Source organism: Clarias gariepinus, chromosome 26 (assembly GCF_024256425.1).
Source record: "Clarias gariepinus isolate MV-2021 ecotype Netherlands chromosome 26, CGAR_prim_01v2, whole genome shotgun sequence".
NCBI lineage: Eukaryota > Metazoa > Chordata > Actinopteri > Siluriformes > Clariidae > Clarias > Clarias gariepinus.
Genome location: NC_071125.1, coordinates 20078341 through 20099299, shown reverse-complemented (window position 1 = coordinate 20099299; position 20959 = coordinate 20078341). Strand labels below are relative to the sequence as shown.

Below are 20959 nucleotides of genomic sequence, written 5' to 3'. Positions count from 1 at the left end.
TAATATCTTGTACCTTTAGTACAACCACAAATGTTCTAGTAAATACCAAACAATTAATGTGCCAATAATAAGACAAGCCTTCTTGAGCCAGGATTTCCCTACGTTTGGCTTCTTTTCTTTCTCTTTCCTCTTTTTTTCTGCCTCTCCGTGCCGCTTCTCAGCTTCCCAAATCAACTCCTCGTTTCTGGCTTTTTGCTGCAAAGAGGACAAATACTAACCTGAAACAACTAAGTCAGTTTCAGAATCATGTGGTGAATGTGTGATGGGAAATATTCTGTATCTGCTGTTTCAGACTTTCTCCGTATCTCTCCTGCTTGGAGGGTGGAAATAGACAGATCAGATGGAAAAACACACATTTTCTAGTTTTTTTCTCTAATTAATGGCTTATAAATCTTTGCTAAAATAAACCCAAACATTTTCAACTAGGTAGATAATCTTACTGAATTTTTTAAAAATAATTATACACATGACAATTACCTTTGGGCAAAACTTTCGATATGTTCTTGGTGTTGTGGCTTGTAAAATTGAGCCTGTTAATAACCAGGTAGTCATTTTATATTTGGTAATCATTTACCAAATGATTATTCAGGTATTCAATTGATCTTTGCCGTAGAATACCGCTACAGTACATGCAAATATACTTTATGCCTGAAATAAACTAATGAAACCATTTGGTTATAAATCAAGGCCTTTATGTCTTCCATCCCCCTGCGCCTATTCATTTCCTTAAACTGCCTTTTCATGGGATCGGTCTCTTCAGCCAGTCACTCCACCTTTCGCTTCATCCCTAGTCTCAGTCGCTCTCTCCTCTCTGCCATCATCATTTGCTTCTCCTCTATCTGGTTTTGCCCACAGTATCATGTCAGTCCTATCAGAGGCAAGTTTAGAAGCATGTGATAAATGAGTGATGGGTAATGTTCTGTACCTGCTGTTTCAGACTTTCCCTGTCTTTCTCTTGCTCAAGGAGGTGCTGAAGCATCTGGAGCTTACTAAACTTTGCTTTTGCGTGTGGTAAGGGCTGAGTGAAGGAGAAAACTGCAAAAGGTGAGAAGTGAGAAATCCATGCTTAATTAGATGCAAAGTTATTTATCCATTAAAGGATTTTGTTTTTGTTAAATACCATTAAGTCGATAAAATTTAAATCAAGCACTCACTAATTTAGTCGAAATAGTTAAGCTAAAAAGAAAATCCTTCCCTTTCCTCAAACAGATGCAAGCCAAGAAATAGTTGCTGTCGCCTTTCATATTGAACTTGCATAGTTCATTTAAGTCAGTGGTTCTCAAAGTGTGGGGCGCGCCCCACTAGTGGGGAATAGAGATATGACAGGTGGGGCGCAATGAACGGGAGGGAATTAGTGGAAAATAATAGGAAAGTACCTATTCTAATTCATGCTTTTCTTTATTGATTTTTTTAATCTTTATTTTCTTTATCAGACACTCGAAACTAAATAATGACACACAAAGAAATGGATTATTAATACAAGTAAATTAAAATAACATCAGAGAAAAAGTGGAACCATAGTGCAACAATAACGGTTTAACGTCGGCATGTTGATTGCAGAGGAACAATATATAAGGAAACATTCGGTATTATATATGTAATTTCATTTATTCCAATGTGTATGCTGATGTTTCTGTGTTTTTGTTAAACATTAATATTTTATCAGGCAGTACTAGTCTGGCATTTCTAGTTTCTAGTGCGGCAACAAAGTTGCTTTTTAATCCTTCAGGCGCTGAACAGAAGGGAAGATCAATATCATTCTACGCTTTTTGTTGGTGTGCGGCATTTTGCGATGATCCCTAAATCATTCGTTGCGCCGTAGAGAATAATGGTGTTTATGCTTTTAAACATGTATAATTTAAGGCGGATGTAGCTTAAAGACAATGTAGAGAGGAAATATATGTGGGTATCTTTTTTGCGGGTTTATTTACGCAGCTATTGAATTCGGAGATGCGAATATCAAACTAACTTTACCGCCGTCACAAACAGGTGTTATGCGCTAAAGTGCCCCCTGCCACGGATTGCCCCCCTACATAATCTCTATCAAATATTATATTAGGACATACATTCAAAGGTTTATTATAATCAAATATATTATTACTATTATAATTAACCCTAGGCACGTGACACACTTCGAGACGATTAATACAAATCCCCCAGAATGATTATTTTATGGCACATTTATTTTGCAGGGGTTTGTCAATGTACAAATAACAAATTATTTATCACAAATTACACTAAATATTGTTTGTGGTGAAAAATTACAGGAAATTATTTTTATTATAAAATAAGCAATATAAAAATATACATGTGGTATATGAAAAAATATATAATTTATATATTTTGCCCCCTATACAACCTTTTTTTTATATTGCTTACTTTATAATTAAATTCATTTGTTATAATTTGTAATTTGTAAACCATAAACCTATGAATTTAGGTGGGCAATCCGTGGCCTAAGTCGGGGGCATTTTAGACAATAACACAGTAGCGTACTGTATGTAGTGAGCATAATAACATCAATGGATACATTTGTTACATGGACCACAAATAAGCAGGTGATTCAGCACTATCAGCCCAATCAACCAAAGATCCAGCCGAGAGGAAAACATGATGAAGCCTATGTTGCGCTGGAATTCATGGTGGGGATGGTGAGGGCAGAGGAGAGACGTCTGTGTGTTTTGTGTCTTAAACCGCTGGCAGCAGACAGCATGAGACAAAGTAGGAAGACACTTATCGACAACATCTTTTTTTGAAAGAAAGCTCTAGATAAGTGACGAAGTAAGCCTGTTATAACAATTGCACGTGTATTTTAGTTTTGAACTTGGTGTTATTTGATCTTATCGGTTTAGAAATTGATATTTCAATAAATAGTACACTTGGCCGTTTTCGTTATCATTTTGTTGACAAGTGGGGCTTGAAAATTCGCCCACCCTCTCAAGTGGGGAATGACAGAAAATGTTTGAGAACCACTGCTGTAAGCAGTTAAACCGCAAACCCAACAAAGCATGGATTAAAAATAATTTAATTCAGAATTAAAACACCACAAAGTTAATTTTCTTACAATTATATTATATACGATACAAAAAAATGTAATGTATCAAAAGGAAAATGTGCCCTAGACGTGGTAAGTGGATAGCGCATCCCATTCATGTCTTTTAGCAGGTTGTGGCTGGACAGACTTCGACCAGCCATCAGCTTCTTCGGCATCTTGGTGGTGCGGGGGCGGAGCCAGGTCTCTAGGGTGACTGTTGTTGTGGAAACACGTTGAGCAGCGACAAGAGAAAAAAAACTTTATTATTGCTCCTGGGGTGGGAGGAAGTACAATTACAATATTTTGTTACAATATTCAGCATAAGGGGATTTATATTGGTAACTTTAATCACTGGATTTAAGTAAAAGCTACCAAAAAGAGACCTGAATGACACCAAACAGCTACAGTGATGATCATTCTCATGCAACTTTAAATGCAAAGAAATTTTACATATTGAAGTGTATAATTAATTTTAATGCAATTTGCATTGGTATCCTGACCTCTTCTTTTATATTGCCACACAGATGAACTAAAATGGAGGTATGAAACACTATGTAGATACTATTGTAATAATGTGATGTTAACAGCTGAAATGCAATTATTACTGTTTCTTTCCTCATTCCTTTTTTACCACAACAATTTGTAAAGATTACTTTTTTGAATCAACAAGTATTTCTATTAATAGTTACATTTAATGGTGGAAAATATCCGCTAAATATTAAAGTTTTGCAATTAAACTATAGCAGCTAGAAAAAGAAAAAAAACTTTCTTAAAGTTACAAGATCAATTAGGAGATCATGACATGTAAGGGAACCCTTTATATGCAGGATGTCTTACCATGCATTATCCAAATTAAATTGAACTGTATTAAAATAATTCCTATTTCAGAAATCAGAAGCACGTAAATCAAAGAAGTCACCTTGCCTCAAGTTCTTCTCTCTCTATCTGAGAATCGATCAGAGTGTGAAGTTATCGTTAAGGAATAACCCTTAACATCTACACATCAACATGAACAAACGTAATGTACGTAACTACATACCATGCGTAAAAATCACTAATGTTGCTGATGGTAAAGAGAGGGACACTTAATTCTCATTATACATCTGAGTAGTTAAGGGTTAAGGGGCCTTGCTTAAGGGCCCAACAGGGACAACTTGGTGGTCGTGGGGTTTGAACTTCCCAAACCATAGTCCAATGCCTTAACCAGTGAGTTACCCCTTGACCCCCACAGCTCACCAACAAAAGCACTCTTAGACTCTAATAGCGGGTTTCTTCCAGCCTTTTCAGTATGTATAGGCACATTAATAATAAAAGAAAAAGAGAGGAGTAATTGGTGCTATCATGGAGTTACCATAGAATATAGAAACGTGGGTGATTCCTGCTGCCATGCTCTTACTCACCTGACAAGGAGGAGGCTTTATGGGAGACAACAGATCAACGTAATCTATTAAAAGAGAAATAGGTCAATACAAAGAGTGTGTGCGTGTGCATGCAAGAATACCAGACTTAAAGGCTTGGGTGCTTGACTCCATTCGTAAAGATATATGGAGCATTTTATTTCTACAATGGGAGAACTGCATCAGAAAGGACATACAGCATAAAACTAATGCAAAGTTATGTGGGGATCGGATGGTGCGCTATGGCGACCCATCGATGGGATCAGCTAAAAGACTAACAATAACAACAGTCCTTAATCCAATTTTAGTAGTTTCAACAATCTTCTTAATTGTTTTTTCCCCCTTGATGCTATGGTCTTGCTTTGGGATGGTCTAAGACTGGGCTGGATTAAAAATCTATGGGTTCTAAGGTTAAGTGACAACTAAATCTACAAGAAATCACCTTAATGTCCATATGAACACAATGTTTTTTATTCCACGTAAAACAAACATTAGAAAATGCATTGAGTTCTGTGTTTATTACCTGTTTTTCAAGGGAGTTTGTGAATCCTCTCTGTCTGACTGAAGTAGCTGCACTTTAAGGTGCTTCTGCTCATTTCTGAGGTGCCTACGCAGAACTGACAACCTCCCGATTACATTCTGCTGGTCTTCTAAAGTACACAAACATTCATTTTATAATATATGCAAGGTTCTCTAAAAAGTTTCTCTAAATGAGTGGCTAGTTTGAGAAGGTGATGAGATTGCCTGCCAATCTGATTTGGTTCCTCTGTGCAGAGACAGGTGGTGACTGGGGAGTGGGAATAAACCGAACTTGTGGAGTCACACACAGGACACTTTCTACCTACTCGTTTTTCATCAGAATGTAAGGTCTCTAATGAAAGGTTTATAAACCCTCTTATAAAATTAAACTCAACTTGATTATTTATTTAATAATTAAACAATTATACACATCAGGGTAATTGACAATTTCTTATGTGCAAAACGTCCAATAGATTCTTAGTGTTCTTTCTTAAAATCTTTTTACGTTGAACCAGTAACCTGGCACTGTTAATGGCCAGGTAATCATTTTATGTTCGTACAAAGCACATGCCATGTGCAAATATACTTTACGCCCAAACATACAGTTATAAATCAAGCCCCTTATGACTTACAGAGGAAGCTGTAGCTGATCGTTGGCTGTCGCCTGAAGGTGGTCTGGAAGAAATCTGGATGCCCAGTCTCTTTTGTATTGTGGGGATAGGTGGAGAACGTGTCCTGAATTCCTTTGGATTTAAAAAATTCTTTGCGTCTTTAATACAACCACAAACACCCTAGTCAATACCAAACACACAATGAGACCATAATGAGACTGACCTGCTTGAGCGGGGCTTTTCGTTCCTGCTCATACTGCTGCTTCAGTGCATTGTTTGTCTTCTCCGCTTCCTCCTTTTTCTTTTTTTCAGCCTCTTTGCGCTGCTCGTCAGCTTGCCGAATCAACCCCTGATTTTTGGCATTTTGCTGCAAATAAAAAAGAGAACAAAGGCTAACACGAAAAAACAACACCTGAAATGCTTAGCATTAAAGTAAAGCAGCAACAGTACATGAGTTACTGTAATATAAGCTTTTAACATCATATTTTTAGTTTCATGTGGATGGTTCCCAAGTGCTAGTGTGAAAACTGTGTGAGGAACCTCATTATATTGTATACAATGTCAAGTAATATACCACTTAAGTTAAACTGGTGTAAAAAACTAAACAAAAAAAACCCACAAATAATAATTTTGAAATGCTTAGCATTAAAGTAGCATTATTAGGGACCAGGTAATTATTTTATATTTGTAAAGAGGCACTTGCTATGTGCAAATACACTTCATGCTTGAATCTTGAAAGCATATATATATATATATATATATATATATATATATATATATATCAAGCCCTTACAGAGGAAGCTGATGCTGATCGTTGGCTGTCGCCTGAAGGAGGTCTGGGAGAAATCTCGATGCCCAACTGCTTTTGTATTGTGGGGATAGGTGGAGAACGTGTCCTGAATTCCTTCGGATTCACAAAATATTTTGCACCTTCAGTACAACCACAAACGTCCTAGTAAATACCAAACACACAATAAGCCCATAATGAGACTGACGTGCTCCAGCAGGACTCTCCTTTCCTGCTTATACTGCTGCTTCAGTGCATCGTTTTCCTTCTCTTCTTCCTCCTTCATCTTTTTTTCAGCCTCTCTTCGCCACTCCTCAGCTTTTCGAATCAACTCCTGGTTTCTGGTGTTTTGCTGCAATAAAATGATAAAGACTAACATGAAATAACAACAGCTGAAATGCTTAGCATTAAAGTACAGCAGCAACAGTACATGAGTTAATATAGGCAAGGCGAGTTTATTTATATAGCACATTTCATACACAATGGTAAATCAAAGTGCTTTAAATAAAATAAAAGAAAATGATCATTAAATGAAATGGAAAATTCCTAAGTGTTATTGTGAGAAGAAGAAAAGTGACCCTGCCTGGAGAAAGCCCGTGTCTGGACAGAGGGCCCTTCAGCGGGCGCCTAGTGGCCGGGTCTGCCACGGGGCAGAGCAACATGGACACCTGTCCTCCCCCATCTCGTGGACCCACCACCTGCGAAAGGAACTGATGGGGTTGGGTGCGTTGCTATTTGGGTAGAAGTGAAAACCGAGGGCCTCGATGAACCAGACCTGAGCGGCAGAAGCTGGCTCTGGGGATGTGGGACGTCACTTTTCTGAAGGAACTGGAGCTTGTGCAGGAGGTGGAGCTTTATCAGTTAGATCTGGTGGCGCTTACCTTGATGCACAGCCTCAGCCCTGGATCCATCCTTCTGGGTAGGGGTTGGTCTTTGTTTTCCTTTCGGAGTTGCCCAGGGTGTGAGGCGCCAGACGGGTGTGGGGATACTCACGAGTCCCCGGCTGAGTGCCACAATGTTGGAGTTTACTCCAGTGGACGAGAAGGTCACCTCTCTGCGCTCAAGGGCCATGGAGGGAAATCTCTTCACTATTGTCTTTGCTTATGCACCAAACAGCAGTTCAGAGTATTCTGCCTTCTTGGAGACTATGAATGGAGTACTGCATCAGGCCCCAGTAGGGGATTCCATAGTCTTGCTGGGTGACTTCAACGCATATGTGTGGAATGATGGAGATACTTGGAGTGTTGTGATTCAGAGGAACGGCCTCCCTGGTCTAAACGCGAGCTGTGTTTTATTATTGGATTTCTGTGCTAGTCGTGGATTGTCCATAACAAATAAAATGTTCGAGCATAGGAATGCTTATAAGTGTACTTGGTACCAGAGAACCTTAGGCCAATCTTATCATCTGACCTGAGGCCGTATGTCATGGACACTCGGGTAAAGAGAGGGGCGGAGCTGTCAACTGATCACCATCTGGTGGTGAGTTGAGTCAGGTGGCAGGGGAAGCCACTGGACAAACCTGGTAAGCCCAAACGAGTAGTGCGGGTGATTTGGGAACATCTAGGGGAGGCCCCTATTTAAGAGGCTTTCAACTCCAACTTCCAGGGGAGCTTTTCCAGCATCCCTGTAGAAGCTGGGGACATTGAATCAGAGTGGTCAATGTTTAAGGCTTCTATTGCTGAGGCTGCAGGTGTGAGCTGTGGTCTTAAGGTTCTGGGTGCCTCAGGGGGCGGTAACTCTCGTGGTGGACACCTGTGGTTAGGGAAGCTGTCCGACTGAAAAAAGGAGTCCTTCAGGGATATGTTATCCCGGGAGACTGTAGGGCCAGGTGCAAGGTATCGAAGGGCTCAAAGGACAGCAGCCACAGCAGAGGCAAGGAAGCGGGTGTGGGAGGAGCGCAGAGAATCCATGGAGAAAGACATTCGGGTGGCACCGAGGTGCTTCTGGAAAACCATCTGGCACCTCAGGAGGGGGAAACGGGAAACCATCCAAGCTGTGTAAAGCAAGGATGGAACACTACCACCTCAGTCGAGGTCAGCAATCAGGCAGTGAAAAGAGCACTTTGAGGAATTCCTGAACCCGACTAATCCACCCTTTGTTGCAGAGACAGAGCGCTGGAGGATGACGGAGGGTCGACGTTGATCTTTTATGGAGAGAATATCAAGATGCAGCCATGGGGGAGAGGGTATCCAGTTTGGTTGGCTACGGATTGCATCGCTGCTTGTTGCAGATAATTTGGTCCTGATGTCATCATCAGTCTGTGAGTTGCAGCGCTTGCTGGATCGGTTTGCAGCTGAGTGTAAAACGGCAGGGATAAGGATCAGTACCTCGAAATCTGTGGCCATGGTTCTCAGCAGGAAACTGGTAGGAAGCAAGTCGTTACCCCAAGTGAAGAAATTTAAGTATCTCGAGGTCTTGTTTACGAGTGATGGAACATTAGAACGTGAGGTTGGCTGGAGAATCGGAGCAGGGGGGGCGATATTGCAGTTGCTTTACGACAAAAAAGAGTTAAGCCAAAGGCAAAGCTCTCAATCTACCGGTCAATCATCGTTCCAACCCTCACTTATGGTCATGAGCGTTGGGTCATGACCGAAAGGACAAGATCACGAATACAAGCAGCCGAAATGGGTTTTCTCAGAAGGGTAGCTGGCTTTTCTCTTAGAGATAGGTGGAGAAGCTCAGTCAACCATAAGAAACTCAGAGTAGAGCCACTGCTAGTTTGCGTGGAAAGAAATCAGTGAGATGGTTTGGGCATTGAGTAAGGATGTCACTCACGTCCCACTCGACCTACGTCCAGCTGGAAGGAGGCCACGGGGCAGACCAAGGACTAGATGAAGAAATTATATTTTCACACTGGCCTGGAAATGCCTTGAGTGTCCCCAGTCAGAGTTAGCTGAGGTGGCTGGGGAATGGAAAGGTTGGAGTTCCCTGCGGGAACTGACTCAGCGACCGGATTTTGATGGATGGATGGATGGATGGACTAATAATTTTTAAACGCTTAGCATGAAATAAGCATTGTTAGTGACCAAGTAATCATTTTATCTTTTTAAAAGGTGACTTCTATGTGCAAATATAATTTACACCAGAATCTTGAAAACATGCAGTTATAAATCAAGCCCGTTATGCCGTCAATCATGAGTATTATGTACATGCATGACTTACAGAGGAAGCTGTAGCTGATCCTTGGCTGTCGCCTGAAGGTGTTCTGGGAGAAATCTGGATGCCCAGTCTCTTTTGTATTGTGGGGATAGGTGGAGAACATGTCCTGAATTCCTTTGGATTAACAAAATATGTTGCACCTTCAGTACAACCACAAACTGGTAAATACCAAACACACATTGAGCTCATAATGAGACTGACCTGCTCGAGCCGGGCTTTCCTTTCCTGCTCATACTGCTGCTTCAGTGCAACATTTGCGTTCTCTTCTTCCTCCTTCCTCTTTTTTTCGGCCTCTCTGTAGCGCTCCTCAGCTTGTCGAATCAACTCCTGGTTTCTGGAATTTTGCTGCAAAAAGATAGAGGGCAAATACTAACCTGACATGAAAAAACAACACCTGAAATGCCAAGCATTAGTGTACAGCAGCACCAGTGCATGAGTTAATATAACAATTTTACATCATATATTTTATTTCATGTGGTTCCTAAGCCGTAGTGAGAGAAGGGTGTAAACACAACGTAATGGACCCTAATTATGTTGTATACAACGTCAAGTAGTATATCAGTTAAGTTAAATTGATGAAGAAACCCCTTAAATAATAATTTTGAAATGCTTAGCATTAAAGTAGCACTGTGACCAGGCATCTTTGTAGAGGCACCCGCTACATGCAAATATACTTTATGCCAGAATCTTAAAAGCATACAGTTATACTGTACATCAAGCCCTTTATGCCTCTTCAATCACGAGTATTACAGTATGTACATGCATGACTTACAGAGGAAGCTGTAGCTGATCGTTGGCTGTCGCCTGAAGGTGGTCTGGGAGAAATCTGGATGCCCAGTCTCTTTTGTATTGTGGGGATAGGTGGAGAACGTGTCCTGAATTCCTTTGGATTTAAAAAATATTTTGCACCTTCAGTACAAACCATAAACTAGTCAATACCAAACACACATTAAACCCATAATGAGACTGACCTGCTCGAGCCGGGCTTGCCTTTCCTGCTCATACTGCTGCTTCAGTGCATCATTTGCCTTCTCTTCTTCCTCCTTGCTCTTCTTTTCGGCCTCTCTGCGCCGCTCATCAGCTTGACGAATCAACTCCTGGTTTCTTGTGTTTTGCTGCAAAAAAGAGGACAAATACTAACCTGACATGAAAAAACAAGCCCTGAAATGCTTAGCAATAAAGTACAGCAGCAACAGTACAAGGTAATAAATGGTTTCAACATTATATTTTTAGTTTCATGTGGATGGTAGTGAAGTGCTAGTGTGAGAACACATGTGAGACATTGTAAAGGAACCTCTCTATACAGTATGTTGTATAATGTCATGTAATAATCAGATAAGTTAAACTGATGTAAAAAAAAAAACACGAATAATAATTTTGAAACTCTTATTCTGAAAATCATTTTGAAACTCCTACTTCGTGCAAATATACTTTATGGCAGAACCTTGAAAACATGCAGTTATAAATCATGCCCTTTATGCCTCTTCAGTCATGAGTATTATGTACATGCATGACTTACAGGGGAAGCTGTGGCTGATCGTTGGCTGTCGCCTGAAGGTGGTCTGGGAGAAGTGTGAATGCCCAGCTGCTTTTGTATCGTAGGGATAGGTGGAGAACGTGTCCTGAATCCCTTTGAATTCACAAAATATCTTGCACTTTTAGTACAACTACAAACACCTTAGTAAATATCAAACACACAATGCGCCCATAATGACATTAACCTGCTCATACTGCTGTTTCATTGCATCATTTGTCTTCTTTTCTTCATCCTTTTTCTTTTTTTCAGCATCTCTGCGCTGCTCGTTAGCTTGCTGAGTCAACTCCTGGTTTCTTGGATTTTGCTGCATAAGTTTACATTTACATTTAGGCATTTGGCAGACGCTCTTATCCAGAGCGACTTACATTTTTATCTCATTATACATCTGAGCAGATGAGGGTTAAGGGCCGCGCTCAAGGGCCCAACAGTGGCAACTTGGTGGTTGTGGGGTTTGAACCTGGGATCTTCCGAACCGTAGTCCAATGCCTTAACCACTGAGCTACCCCAGCCCTAAGTTAATATAAGATTTTAACATCATACTGTATCTTCAGTTTCATCTGGATGCTTCCTAAGCGTTAGTACTGAACACACCTGCATTTTCTTGCGTCTTTTCTTTTCCTGCTCCTCCTCAAACTGCCTTTGCTTGTGTGCTGTATCTTCAGCCAGCCTCTTCTCTTTCTCCACCTCCAGCCTCAGCTGCTCTCTCCTCTCCACCTCCATCCTTCTCTTCTCCTCTATCTATTTTTCGCCCAAAATATCACGTCACCCTTATAAGAGGCAGTTTCAGAAGCATGTAAGGATTGTGTGATGGGAAATGCTTTGTACCTGCTGTTTTAGACTTTCCCTGTATCTCTTCTGCTGAAGGAGCTGTTGTGACGTCAGGAATTCCCTAAACACATTTCCTCGTGCGTATGGTGAGGGCTGGGTGAAGGAGGAAACTGCAAAAGGTGAGAGGTGAGAAATATATAATTCTCTAATTAGATGCAAAATTATTTATCCCTTAAAGCATTTAGTTTTTTGGTAAATATCACTTAATCTATAAAATAAAATGAAGCACTGAATCATTTATTTAAAAGAGTTCAGTCAAAAGAAATCTCTTCCCTTTTCTCAAATGTAAGCAAGCCAAGAAATGCTTGGTGTCTCCTGTTTTACACTACGAGTTACAAGCAGAGGTGGAAAGAGTAATACAATTTTTACCCAAGTACAAGTACTGTTACTTCAGTGAAATTTTGCTGAAGTACAAGTAAAGTTACCAGTCTAAAAATCTACTTAAGTAAAAGTAAAAAGTAGCTCATTAAAAATTTACTCAGAGTAAAAATTTTTTACTCATTAACAAATATGATTTAAAATGTAGCGAAGTACAATACTTTTTAACTACTTAACAAAACATACTTATGTAAAAGTAAAAATTACAGATTTTACTCAATTATAGTACGGCGAGTAAATGTGATTTTTTACTTTCCAACTCTGGTTATAAGGTTAATTAAAGTTACAGTAAGTGAACTTAAAGCTCCCAGTTTCAAATAATAAACCCTGTGGCTAAAATCACACACTCATCTTGGTCAATTTTTTATCTTTAACAGCTTTAAGTAGTTTCAGATTCAGTGGGAGGCACTTTGAGCTCAGTGTCCTTCTGTTTATCTTCATCCTTTACTATTCCTAGGACAGTATTATCATCTATCCAGAAGCTGAAACCAGCTCTATTCAAAACATAGCATCAGAGTAAAAGCTGTAGTCCAACAGTACATTCTATATATAATCTGAATAACAGTGTAATTTAGATTTGACATCATTATCTCCAGATTTTTAACACGACTTAATTTTTTTAATCATTAGCTATTCATCTACATTTTAGGTAAGGGAAAATTTTGCAAAAATACCCAAAGTATTCCTGAAACGAATTTTTACCTTCATTTGATATTTTCTGTAAGGAAGAATCCTTATCCTCTGGTCTAGGGGTATCTCCATTCCAATACGGTGATGCTATGGCTCTTCTGTTACGTGATTCTGGGTACACATATGCCTCGTCGTTAGGCCTGTGCCTGCACTTTAGACCAGACGTATGTCAGTAGCAGTGATATTATAGCACTGAGTAATGCAATGAAAAGTTGAAAACTGGAATCAGTGCATCCTTAACAGCATTACAACATAAAAGAACCTTATGTTGTATACAATATCAAGTACTATATCAGTTGCATATATAGTGTGTATATATATATATATATATAAGGAGTATATATCACTCTTTTAAAGTAATTATATATATATATATATATATATATATATATATATATTTTTTTTTTTTTTTTTTACAACTAACAATTTTTTAACTCTTAGCAATAAAGTACAGCAGCACCGGTTTGTGAGGTGGAATCACATTTCTACATCATGTCTTTAGTTTCATGTGGCTGGTTCCTAAGTGTTAATGAGAGAAGTGTACCACACCTCTATTTTCTTCCTTTCCTCTTGCTGCTCCTTTTCCTCCAGCCTCACCTCCTTTCTCCTCTCCACCTCCATTCTTCTCTTCTCCTCGATCTATTTTTGCCCAAAATATCATGTCACCTCTATCAGAGGCAGTTTGAAAAGCATGTAAGGGATGTGTGACGGAAAATGTTCTGTACCTGCTGTTTCAGACATTCCTTGTATTTCTTCTGCTCACGGAGCTGCTGCGGCGTTGGGAGTTCCCTAAACACATTTCCCCGTGCGTATGGCGAGGGCTGAGTGAAGGGGGAAACTGCAAAGGTGACAGGTGAGTTCATAAGATGCATGGAGTCCCAAATTAGATGCAAAGATATTTATCTCTTAAAAGATTTTGTTTCCGGTTAAATACCCTTCTGTCGATAAAATGAAATCAAGCACTTAATCATTAAGTCAAAGTAGTTCAGCCAAAAAGAAAATCCCTTCTCTTTTTCCAAATCTACACAATAATTGGTGTTTTGCATTGCCGGTTACAAGGTTAATTGAAGTTATTATAAGCAAATGAACTTAAAGCTGCCAGTTTCAAATCATAAACTCCATGCCTAAAATCAAACTTTTTTGTCAAGTCGTTCTGTATCCCGAACAGCTATAAGTATTTTCTCTGTGAGCTCAGTGTCCTTCTGTTTATCTCCATCCTTTACTATTTCTACAACAGTAATATCAGACTATTTCTATTCACAACATGGCATCAAAGAGAAGTGTATATATCTAATAGTACATACGATAAAAGTATCAAAGAGAAGAGATATATATCTAATAGTACATACGATATGATCTGTATAACAGCGTTATTTAGTTTTGACGTTATCTTTACATTTCAAACATAACTTTATTTTTCTCTTCATTAGCTATTCACCTACATTTCAGGTAAGGGAAAATTTATGCAGCAATAAGCAACATCTTTTATGTTATTCTGGGTTCAAGCATGCATCCTCGTTAAGTAAGCTTAAACTGATTGAAAAATACTTACTGATGAGGTTTCCTCGGTCATCCCTAAGTGGCGCCCCAGCACCTCCTCTTCCCCACGGCTCACTGGCTTTCATCTCTGCCTCCACTTTAGCCTCATACCTTTCATTCTCCTCCCTCTCTCGTCTCCTTCTTTCCTTCCTGTCTTCAATCTGTATTAGGAAACAACTATATCAGTTTAATTATATCCTAACTTTATGTTTTTAAATTATTATTTTGACCCCAAAAAATGAGGTTTACAACATTACAACTATTCTGACACCACTCCTGCCTGATCTCTTGCTGACAAAGCCTCATAAGCCTGACTGGCTGTCTCTTCTGTTACATCGTACCTCAAAGATACTCGCATTTAGGGTTTAGGATTTTGGAATAATGTCAATATGATCAGGCACAAAGGGAAAATGGCAACCTGAATTTGCTGACTAATGTAGGGAAGCAAGTCTTCTGTATTTTCAGAACTACAGGTAATCTGATTGTGCTTGTACCTGCAGTACACTTCACATGTTTTTATGCTACATATTTTACCTGTTGTTTAAGTGCATCCCTGTAGCTTTCAACATGCTCTTTGGGACGGTGGTGCCTATCAGAAGGATACGCTCCAATTTCAGGGGAAGAAATGCCATGGTGTGACGATGGTCTAAAGAAAGAATACCGATTATTCTTATTTATAGGACACAGAATATACAGGGAGTCATATAGGACACAGAATATACAGGGAGTCATAAGGCATGAACTGATGTACAACTGAAACCCTGCTCCAACATTATGGGAAAAAATTAAAGTACATGAAATATTGAAATTCTGGCCTTGAATTTGATATTCTTTACTTCCACTCAAAGTCATAAAAATGTTAAACGTTAATGATGTTAACTTTAAACGGATGACACAAAATTACAAATATCTGGAGATGTTTTATGATTAACAAAAATCAAAGTAAAGATGACTGACAAAACGTAAATTCTTCTTCTTTTAATTAATCTTCTCCTAAACCTAAGATCAGGTAAAACAACCCTAGAACATGTAAACCTGGAAATCACACCTGGGGGAAACCATTTCTCCAATAGCTCCTGAGAGGCCTTTGTGAAAGTTCTCACTGAAGGCTGTGATGCCACTGTTCCTGACCCCAGTGCTCGCTGTGTTACCCAGCTGCCCCGGAGTAGCGCTGTATTCCAGAACAGGAGACTGGAAAGCCATACTTGGTCTCTTAGGTGGCTCTCTCTTGACATCTTCTGTCTTTTTGTCTTCATTTGCCCTGGGGGTATCCAGTCCCATGCCAGGCTTGAAGAGCACATCCCGTCTCCTGCCCTCATGCTCCCTTCTTGCAGAACCAAACTGCTTAATCCTGTCAGGCTGTAGGAGATCAGGCAGGTACACGGTCATAAACCAAAACAAAAAGCATGTTGTATTATGTTTTTTGTTAAATTATTGTAAACAAAAGCAGAATTGGATTCCCCCCCCAAAAAAAATGCAGATCATGTTTTTACATGTTGTATTATGAAACAAATACAATAAAAAGGAGGAAAGTGTAGGAATTTAAAATATAAAATCAAGCCTGCCATCTAGTGTTTAAAAAAACAAGCTGTACATTTGACTGCTTCTGGTGGTGCTAAAAGCAAAGCAATTGTGTGACAAGGCAGGTATCAGTCTCCACACAGCAAATCAGATCAGATCAGATCAGATAATTTTTTCGCATCCCCCCCAGCACAAGGCCGCATGCTTAAGCTTAAGCAACTACCCACACTGGAGGTTTAACGGAATTACTTCACATAATACCTTCTTCTCCGGGTCAATAGCTCCTGTAGCAGCAACTTTCAATTCGAGTTCCTTTTCCCTACAAAATATAATGATCAAGAATAATATTAGATGTTACAACAAACATTTTCAATCCATTTCATTTCACAATCACTTATCAGCTAAACCACGTAAAAGAAAAATTGCTGTGTTCTTGCTTAAAGCTCTATTAAATGCACAAGATGTTTGAAAAAAAATATTTTACACATTCCTCAATGCACCCACTTTTTCCTATTTCTGCGTTGTTCCGCTATTTGCTCCAGCAGGTCCTGTCTATAGAGCTCCTTCCTTCTCTGAATTGCTTCCTCTGCTTCAGCAGCCCCTATAGGTAAAGATCAGGCAAATGTACATGTTTTAAAATCAACATCCCAGACAAATCAAAAGAAGTAAATCACTAATATAGTCAAAAACAATCAGGTATGCCCTCTGTAAAGAGGTGCTCATACTACTTTACTAATCTTACCAATCATAAGTCCTGTAGCAAACTCTGTCATGTTTCTCTTGTTAGTAGCTCTGGTTTGCACTGGTGCCAGTGGACTGAAAGAACCGAACGTAAAGGAGGTTAAACTACAAAAACAGTTCAGTACATTTCACATTGAAGTGAGCTGCCTCAAAACTCATTGTGGTTCAACATCCCACACCCAACAGTTTGGAGCACTCTGATCTGTAGCACTTCACATCTTCCTACAGATCTATACTTATGTTCAACAAGTTCCCTAATAAGTATTATGTCCTCCACATGCTGGATAATTAAATCTTTTTCCCTGTTAGACAGTGAATAAGTACCAGAAAGCAGCATATTTTTTGTTCTCTCATGATACTCTCTCTCAGCTGCAACCTAAAAAAACACAGTTAAACCCTTTACAACTTACAGTGTTTTAACTAAAGCTACCATTAGCAAGGACTGTCCTGATATTATAGTGCTCACAGACATTCGACTTTTTGAAAGCCAAATTACAACTTTATAAACATGCCAATTTTCCCCATAATGACTGACAAGAACCCTATCCAATCACAAATGTGCATTACGGATTTATTTGCCAAAATGCTTGTAACGCATTATGTTCAATAAATTACTGTGCATATAGCTTGGCATTAATTGGTGGCAAGCATCATCCATTTATTTATTCATTCATTGTCTATACTGCTTATCCGGGTTGCAGGAGCCTTGAGGTTAACCCCAGAGACTTAGGGCACAAGGCAGTGTTACACCCTGGAAAGGGTGCCAATCCATCACTGGGCAATTTGGAAGCACGAAATAACCTGATCTGCATAACCTAAACTGTGGGAGGAAACTGAAATACCTGGAGGAACCCCCCCAGGAAAGTGGAGAACATACAAATGCCACACACACACACACACACACACACACACAGAGCTGAGGTGGGAATCAAACCTGGAGGTCTGGGATCTAAGAACTTATAGTAACATTTTTGTAAAGCAATAATAGCTTTTTCACATGCTGGTTAAACAATGTGTAGAAGGAAATAAAACATTTTAGTTATAGGCGAATAATTAGCAGAGTTTCTCTTACCACTACAGCTATAAAATTACAACGAGTCTGTCAGAATAAGTCTGTGACGGCTGCTGTAGGACACCTTCGTGGTAGAAGTGTAGTTAATGATTTCTTTTCATCACTGATTCATTCAGTAGTCACGGAAACAGTCGTGCACTCTGCTTAGTGTAGTATTGTTACGTTTAACTGGAAGCTCCGATGCTTGTAACAGTATCAGTAGAAGGGGCGGATCCAAATGAGACCTGTGCCGTTTCCCTGGGTGTGGCGTGACCAATGACGTCACAAACGGCGTGACCAATCAGCATCCTGCGCGGCCTTGTTCCACAGCTATTATTTATTAATGGAGCCGCCAGGAAAGAGAACGACTATTTAGTAACATTTTTCAAGTAATTTCTTATAATAATAAATATATACAACGCAGATGCCAACAAACGAACTCTTCAATTACACATGGGCATACTGTATGAGGCACTGAATTAACCGATGTTATTATTCCTATTTAATGCCGCACTCTTTACGCACACACAGCCTGTTTGTGTCAGATTTTATTCCCCAGTGTGTTTATATACCGTTGCATAGTTTTACCCTCATATATAAATCATACATCCTTACGCCTATCCTTCTCAACATAGTCAGCTTTGATTTATTTTTATTTTATTTCAAGACTCTCTATTTCAGTACCAAAGATAACAAGTCCTCGGTCATGCGAGTGTCTTTACTTCTGGCGAGGGGCTTCCGAGAGATTTTTGAGCTTACTCTAATATTTTCCGTTTTTGGTGGCCATATCATGTAGATACATTTAGAAAAAAGGGAAATATATCTAAAGTTGTGATTATTATTCGTTATTATTTATATTAGTTATTGTTATTTTTTATTATTATTAGTTGTAGTTACTATTAGTTTAAGTTTAATCGATAGCGACAAGCCTAAATATTTTTTACACAGATATGTGAAATACGTTGCCTAGACTATGGAAGGCGATGACATGCGGAGACGAGGTGTACAAACAGTGTGTTAGTGATATTCACACAAATAGTGAGAGGCACGCGCTCATTCCTCGCTTTCAGTTCGGTTTTAATGGGATTGCGCAGTCCGACGTGGGCACGTGGGCAGAGGTCTGGGGTTCTGCACTCTGTAAATGAGAGATTTTGACAAAAAATTGGAGATTTTAACAAAAAAATTATAATATTATTTAAAAAAAACTATGGCATCTATAACACAGATCAGAGAGAAAAAGCTTTTTTTTTCTAGCCTTAAAAAAATTTTCCCACTCATGGTTGGTCGGTCGGTATATTGTGAAAATAAATGTACACACTGTAAAATAAAATATTGTGTGAAAATGCTGTGACCTATATATACTGGAAGTATGTAAGTAAGAATGCTTTCAAAATTAGTGTTATTAGTTTGTTTTATTAGTTAACAAAATGGAGAGTTAATGAACATAAGAGAATCAAATCAGTATTTCACATCCTACTGGCTCTTTACGGATCTTTTATCATTTTACATCTTTTTGAGTAAATGCCTAACCCCAATTTAGACCAGATCTATGGCTTTTATCCGCCAGAAACTCTTACATGCTGATAGTGTTTCGACACATTTCGGCTTAAAGATCACAAATAACCTTCACTGTTCCTGGGTGGGTCAAATATTTAATTCTAATTTTTAATTCTAAATCATAGTGTATTTTTCACCTATACATTTAACTACTAATAGGAATGGCAGGTATCTAATTGTCGCAATGCACGCAAACACAGACCAACTTTTAGTTTGTGCTCCAATTTTCACTGATCCTGATTAGGCAAATTGCTTACTAGTCTTGTTTCTTTAAACACCCATTTGATCATTTTGGTGGAGCATTAAACTGTGTTTCTGATCCAGTTTTGGATCACTTTAGTGCTGCTGGCCCTATGTCCCAATCTGCCATGTCTAAAACATTTTCTGACTTCATGTCACAGAATGGTCTTGAAGACCGGTGGAGACTCTGCAATACTGTGTCTAAAGTATTTTCCTTTTTCTCTGAGATGCCCCATTCATATTTTAGAATTGACTAGAGTTACCCATGGGTCTGCCTGCATGCAGATCCTGATGCCTGTGTGCTACCATTACCTGTAAATGGAGTGTGCGATCAGCTCACTGCCTCTTACACTGCTGTTTTGTCAGCCCTTAATTCTTCCAGTCGTATGCTCTGCCTACTGATACATCCATTGAGGAATGCCAGTGACACAGTATGACATAAACGTTCACAATGCGCTGCCTAGTGTTCACTACGGTGAGGAACGCCTATGACACGCTCTCAGTGTGACAAAAGTTCACAATGAGCTGTCTACTGCCAGTGAGGAATGCCTGTTACATGCTCACACTATGACTTAAAAGTTGACGATGACACTGCCTACTGACAAACATCAGTGACAAACACCAGCGACAAACACCGGCAGCAGGCCAAACTGATTTTTTGTTTTTATAGATATATATTTTCAACCAACCAACAAACCCCATCTTCTTTATTTTAGAGGACAAAGACTTTTGTGCATTTATTTCTACCTTTATTGAGGAATTATTGTTGTATAACTTTTTTGTTTTCTCTGTATACCTATTACTATGGGAAACTATATCCAAAAATAAACATTACTGGATGAACTCACCTAAACCCTCAAAGCCATAGACAGGACATGCTTCCCCACTTTCTGCAGTTGCCTCTGTCTTATTCACTGGAGTACGGGTGCAACCATGCAATAATTGCTACATATGGTACTTCAGATGATTCAGTTCCACTGAGTTATAGCTTATAATTATAACAAAGATGTCATAGCTTTCTCATGTTTGTTTGGCAGATTACTTTTACACTGGAAGTCTTAAGTGGCTCTCTATCTCTTAGTGGATTATAGATTTATTGCATTTGTTTATGGTTTTTCTGACCTGTTGATTACAAATAGATCTGGCTGAGCTGGAGTGTGTGGGGTGTGTGTGCACGTGTATTTGATTGTGTTCTAGGAGAGTGGGTGGGATGTTCTTGAATTTTTTTTCTGTTGTATAAAAATAATATACTTAATCGATTTGCTGTTTACACTTTGTTTAATTTATACTCTTTAATAAAGAAAAACACCTGCGTATAGTATAATGTTTTAATGACATTCCTGATGTTTTTAATACAATGACAATCAAGA

The 20959-nt window shown here is 39.1% G+C and overlaps 1 protein-coding gene across 1 annotated transcript; it reads right to left on the bottom strand.

The window, feature by feature from the left end:
• Positions 1-3050: 3050 nt before the first annotated feature.
• On the bottom strand, positions 3051-19392 carry LOC128513886 (centrosome and spindle pole-associated protein 1-like). The gene is made up of 19 exons (XM_053487438.1): positions 19370-19392; positions 16743-16816; positions 16505-16601; positions 16262-16319; positions 16081-16094; positions 15528-15872; positions 15014-15125; positions 14493-14640; positions 13666-13778; positions 13490-13579; positions 12953-13091; positions 11870-11982; positions 11636-11782; positions 10479-10622; positions 10276-10390; positions 5176-5241; positions 4955-5081; positions 4435-4478; positions 3051-3248 (listed from the first exon to the last, which is right to left on the bottom strand). The coding sequence occupies exons 1-18, from the start codon at positions 19390-19392 to the stop codon at positions 4469-4471; spliced, it is 1935 nt and encodes a 644-aa protein (XP_053343413.1). The 3' UTR covers positions 3051-3248; positions 4435-4468.
• Positions 19393-20959: the final 1567 nt, after the last annotated feature.

What these genes read in the sequence shown, in the direction of transcription:
- LOC128513886 (XM_053487438.1), bottom strand. Translation starts at nt 19,392, where the DNA reads ATGTGTCGAAACACTATCAGCAT. An exon ending in TGTCGAAACACTATCAGCAT is followed by an intron (nt 16,817 to 19,369) that starts GTAAGAGTTTCT and finishes CGGTTCTTTCAG; the next exon opens with TCCACTGGCACCAGTGCAAA. An exon ending in GAACCAAATCAGATTGGCAG is followed by an intron (nt 5,082 to 5,175) that starts GCAATCTCATCA and finishes TGTGTACTTTAG; the next exon opens with AAGACCAGCAGAATGTAATC.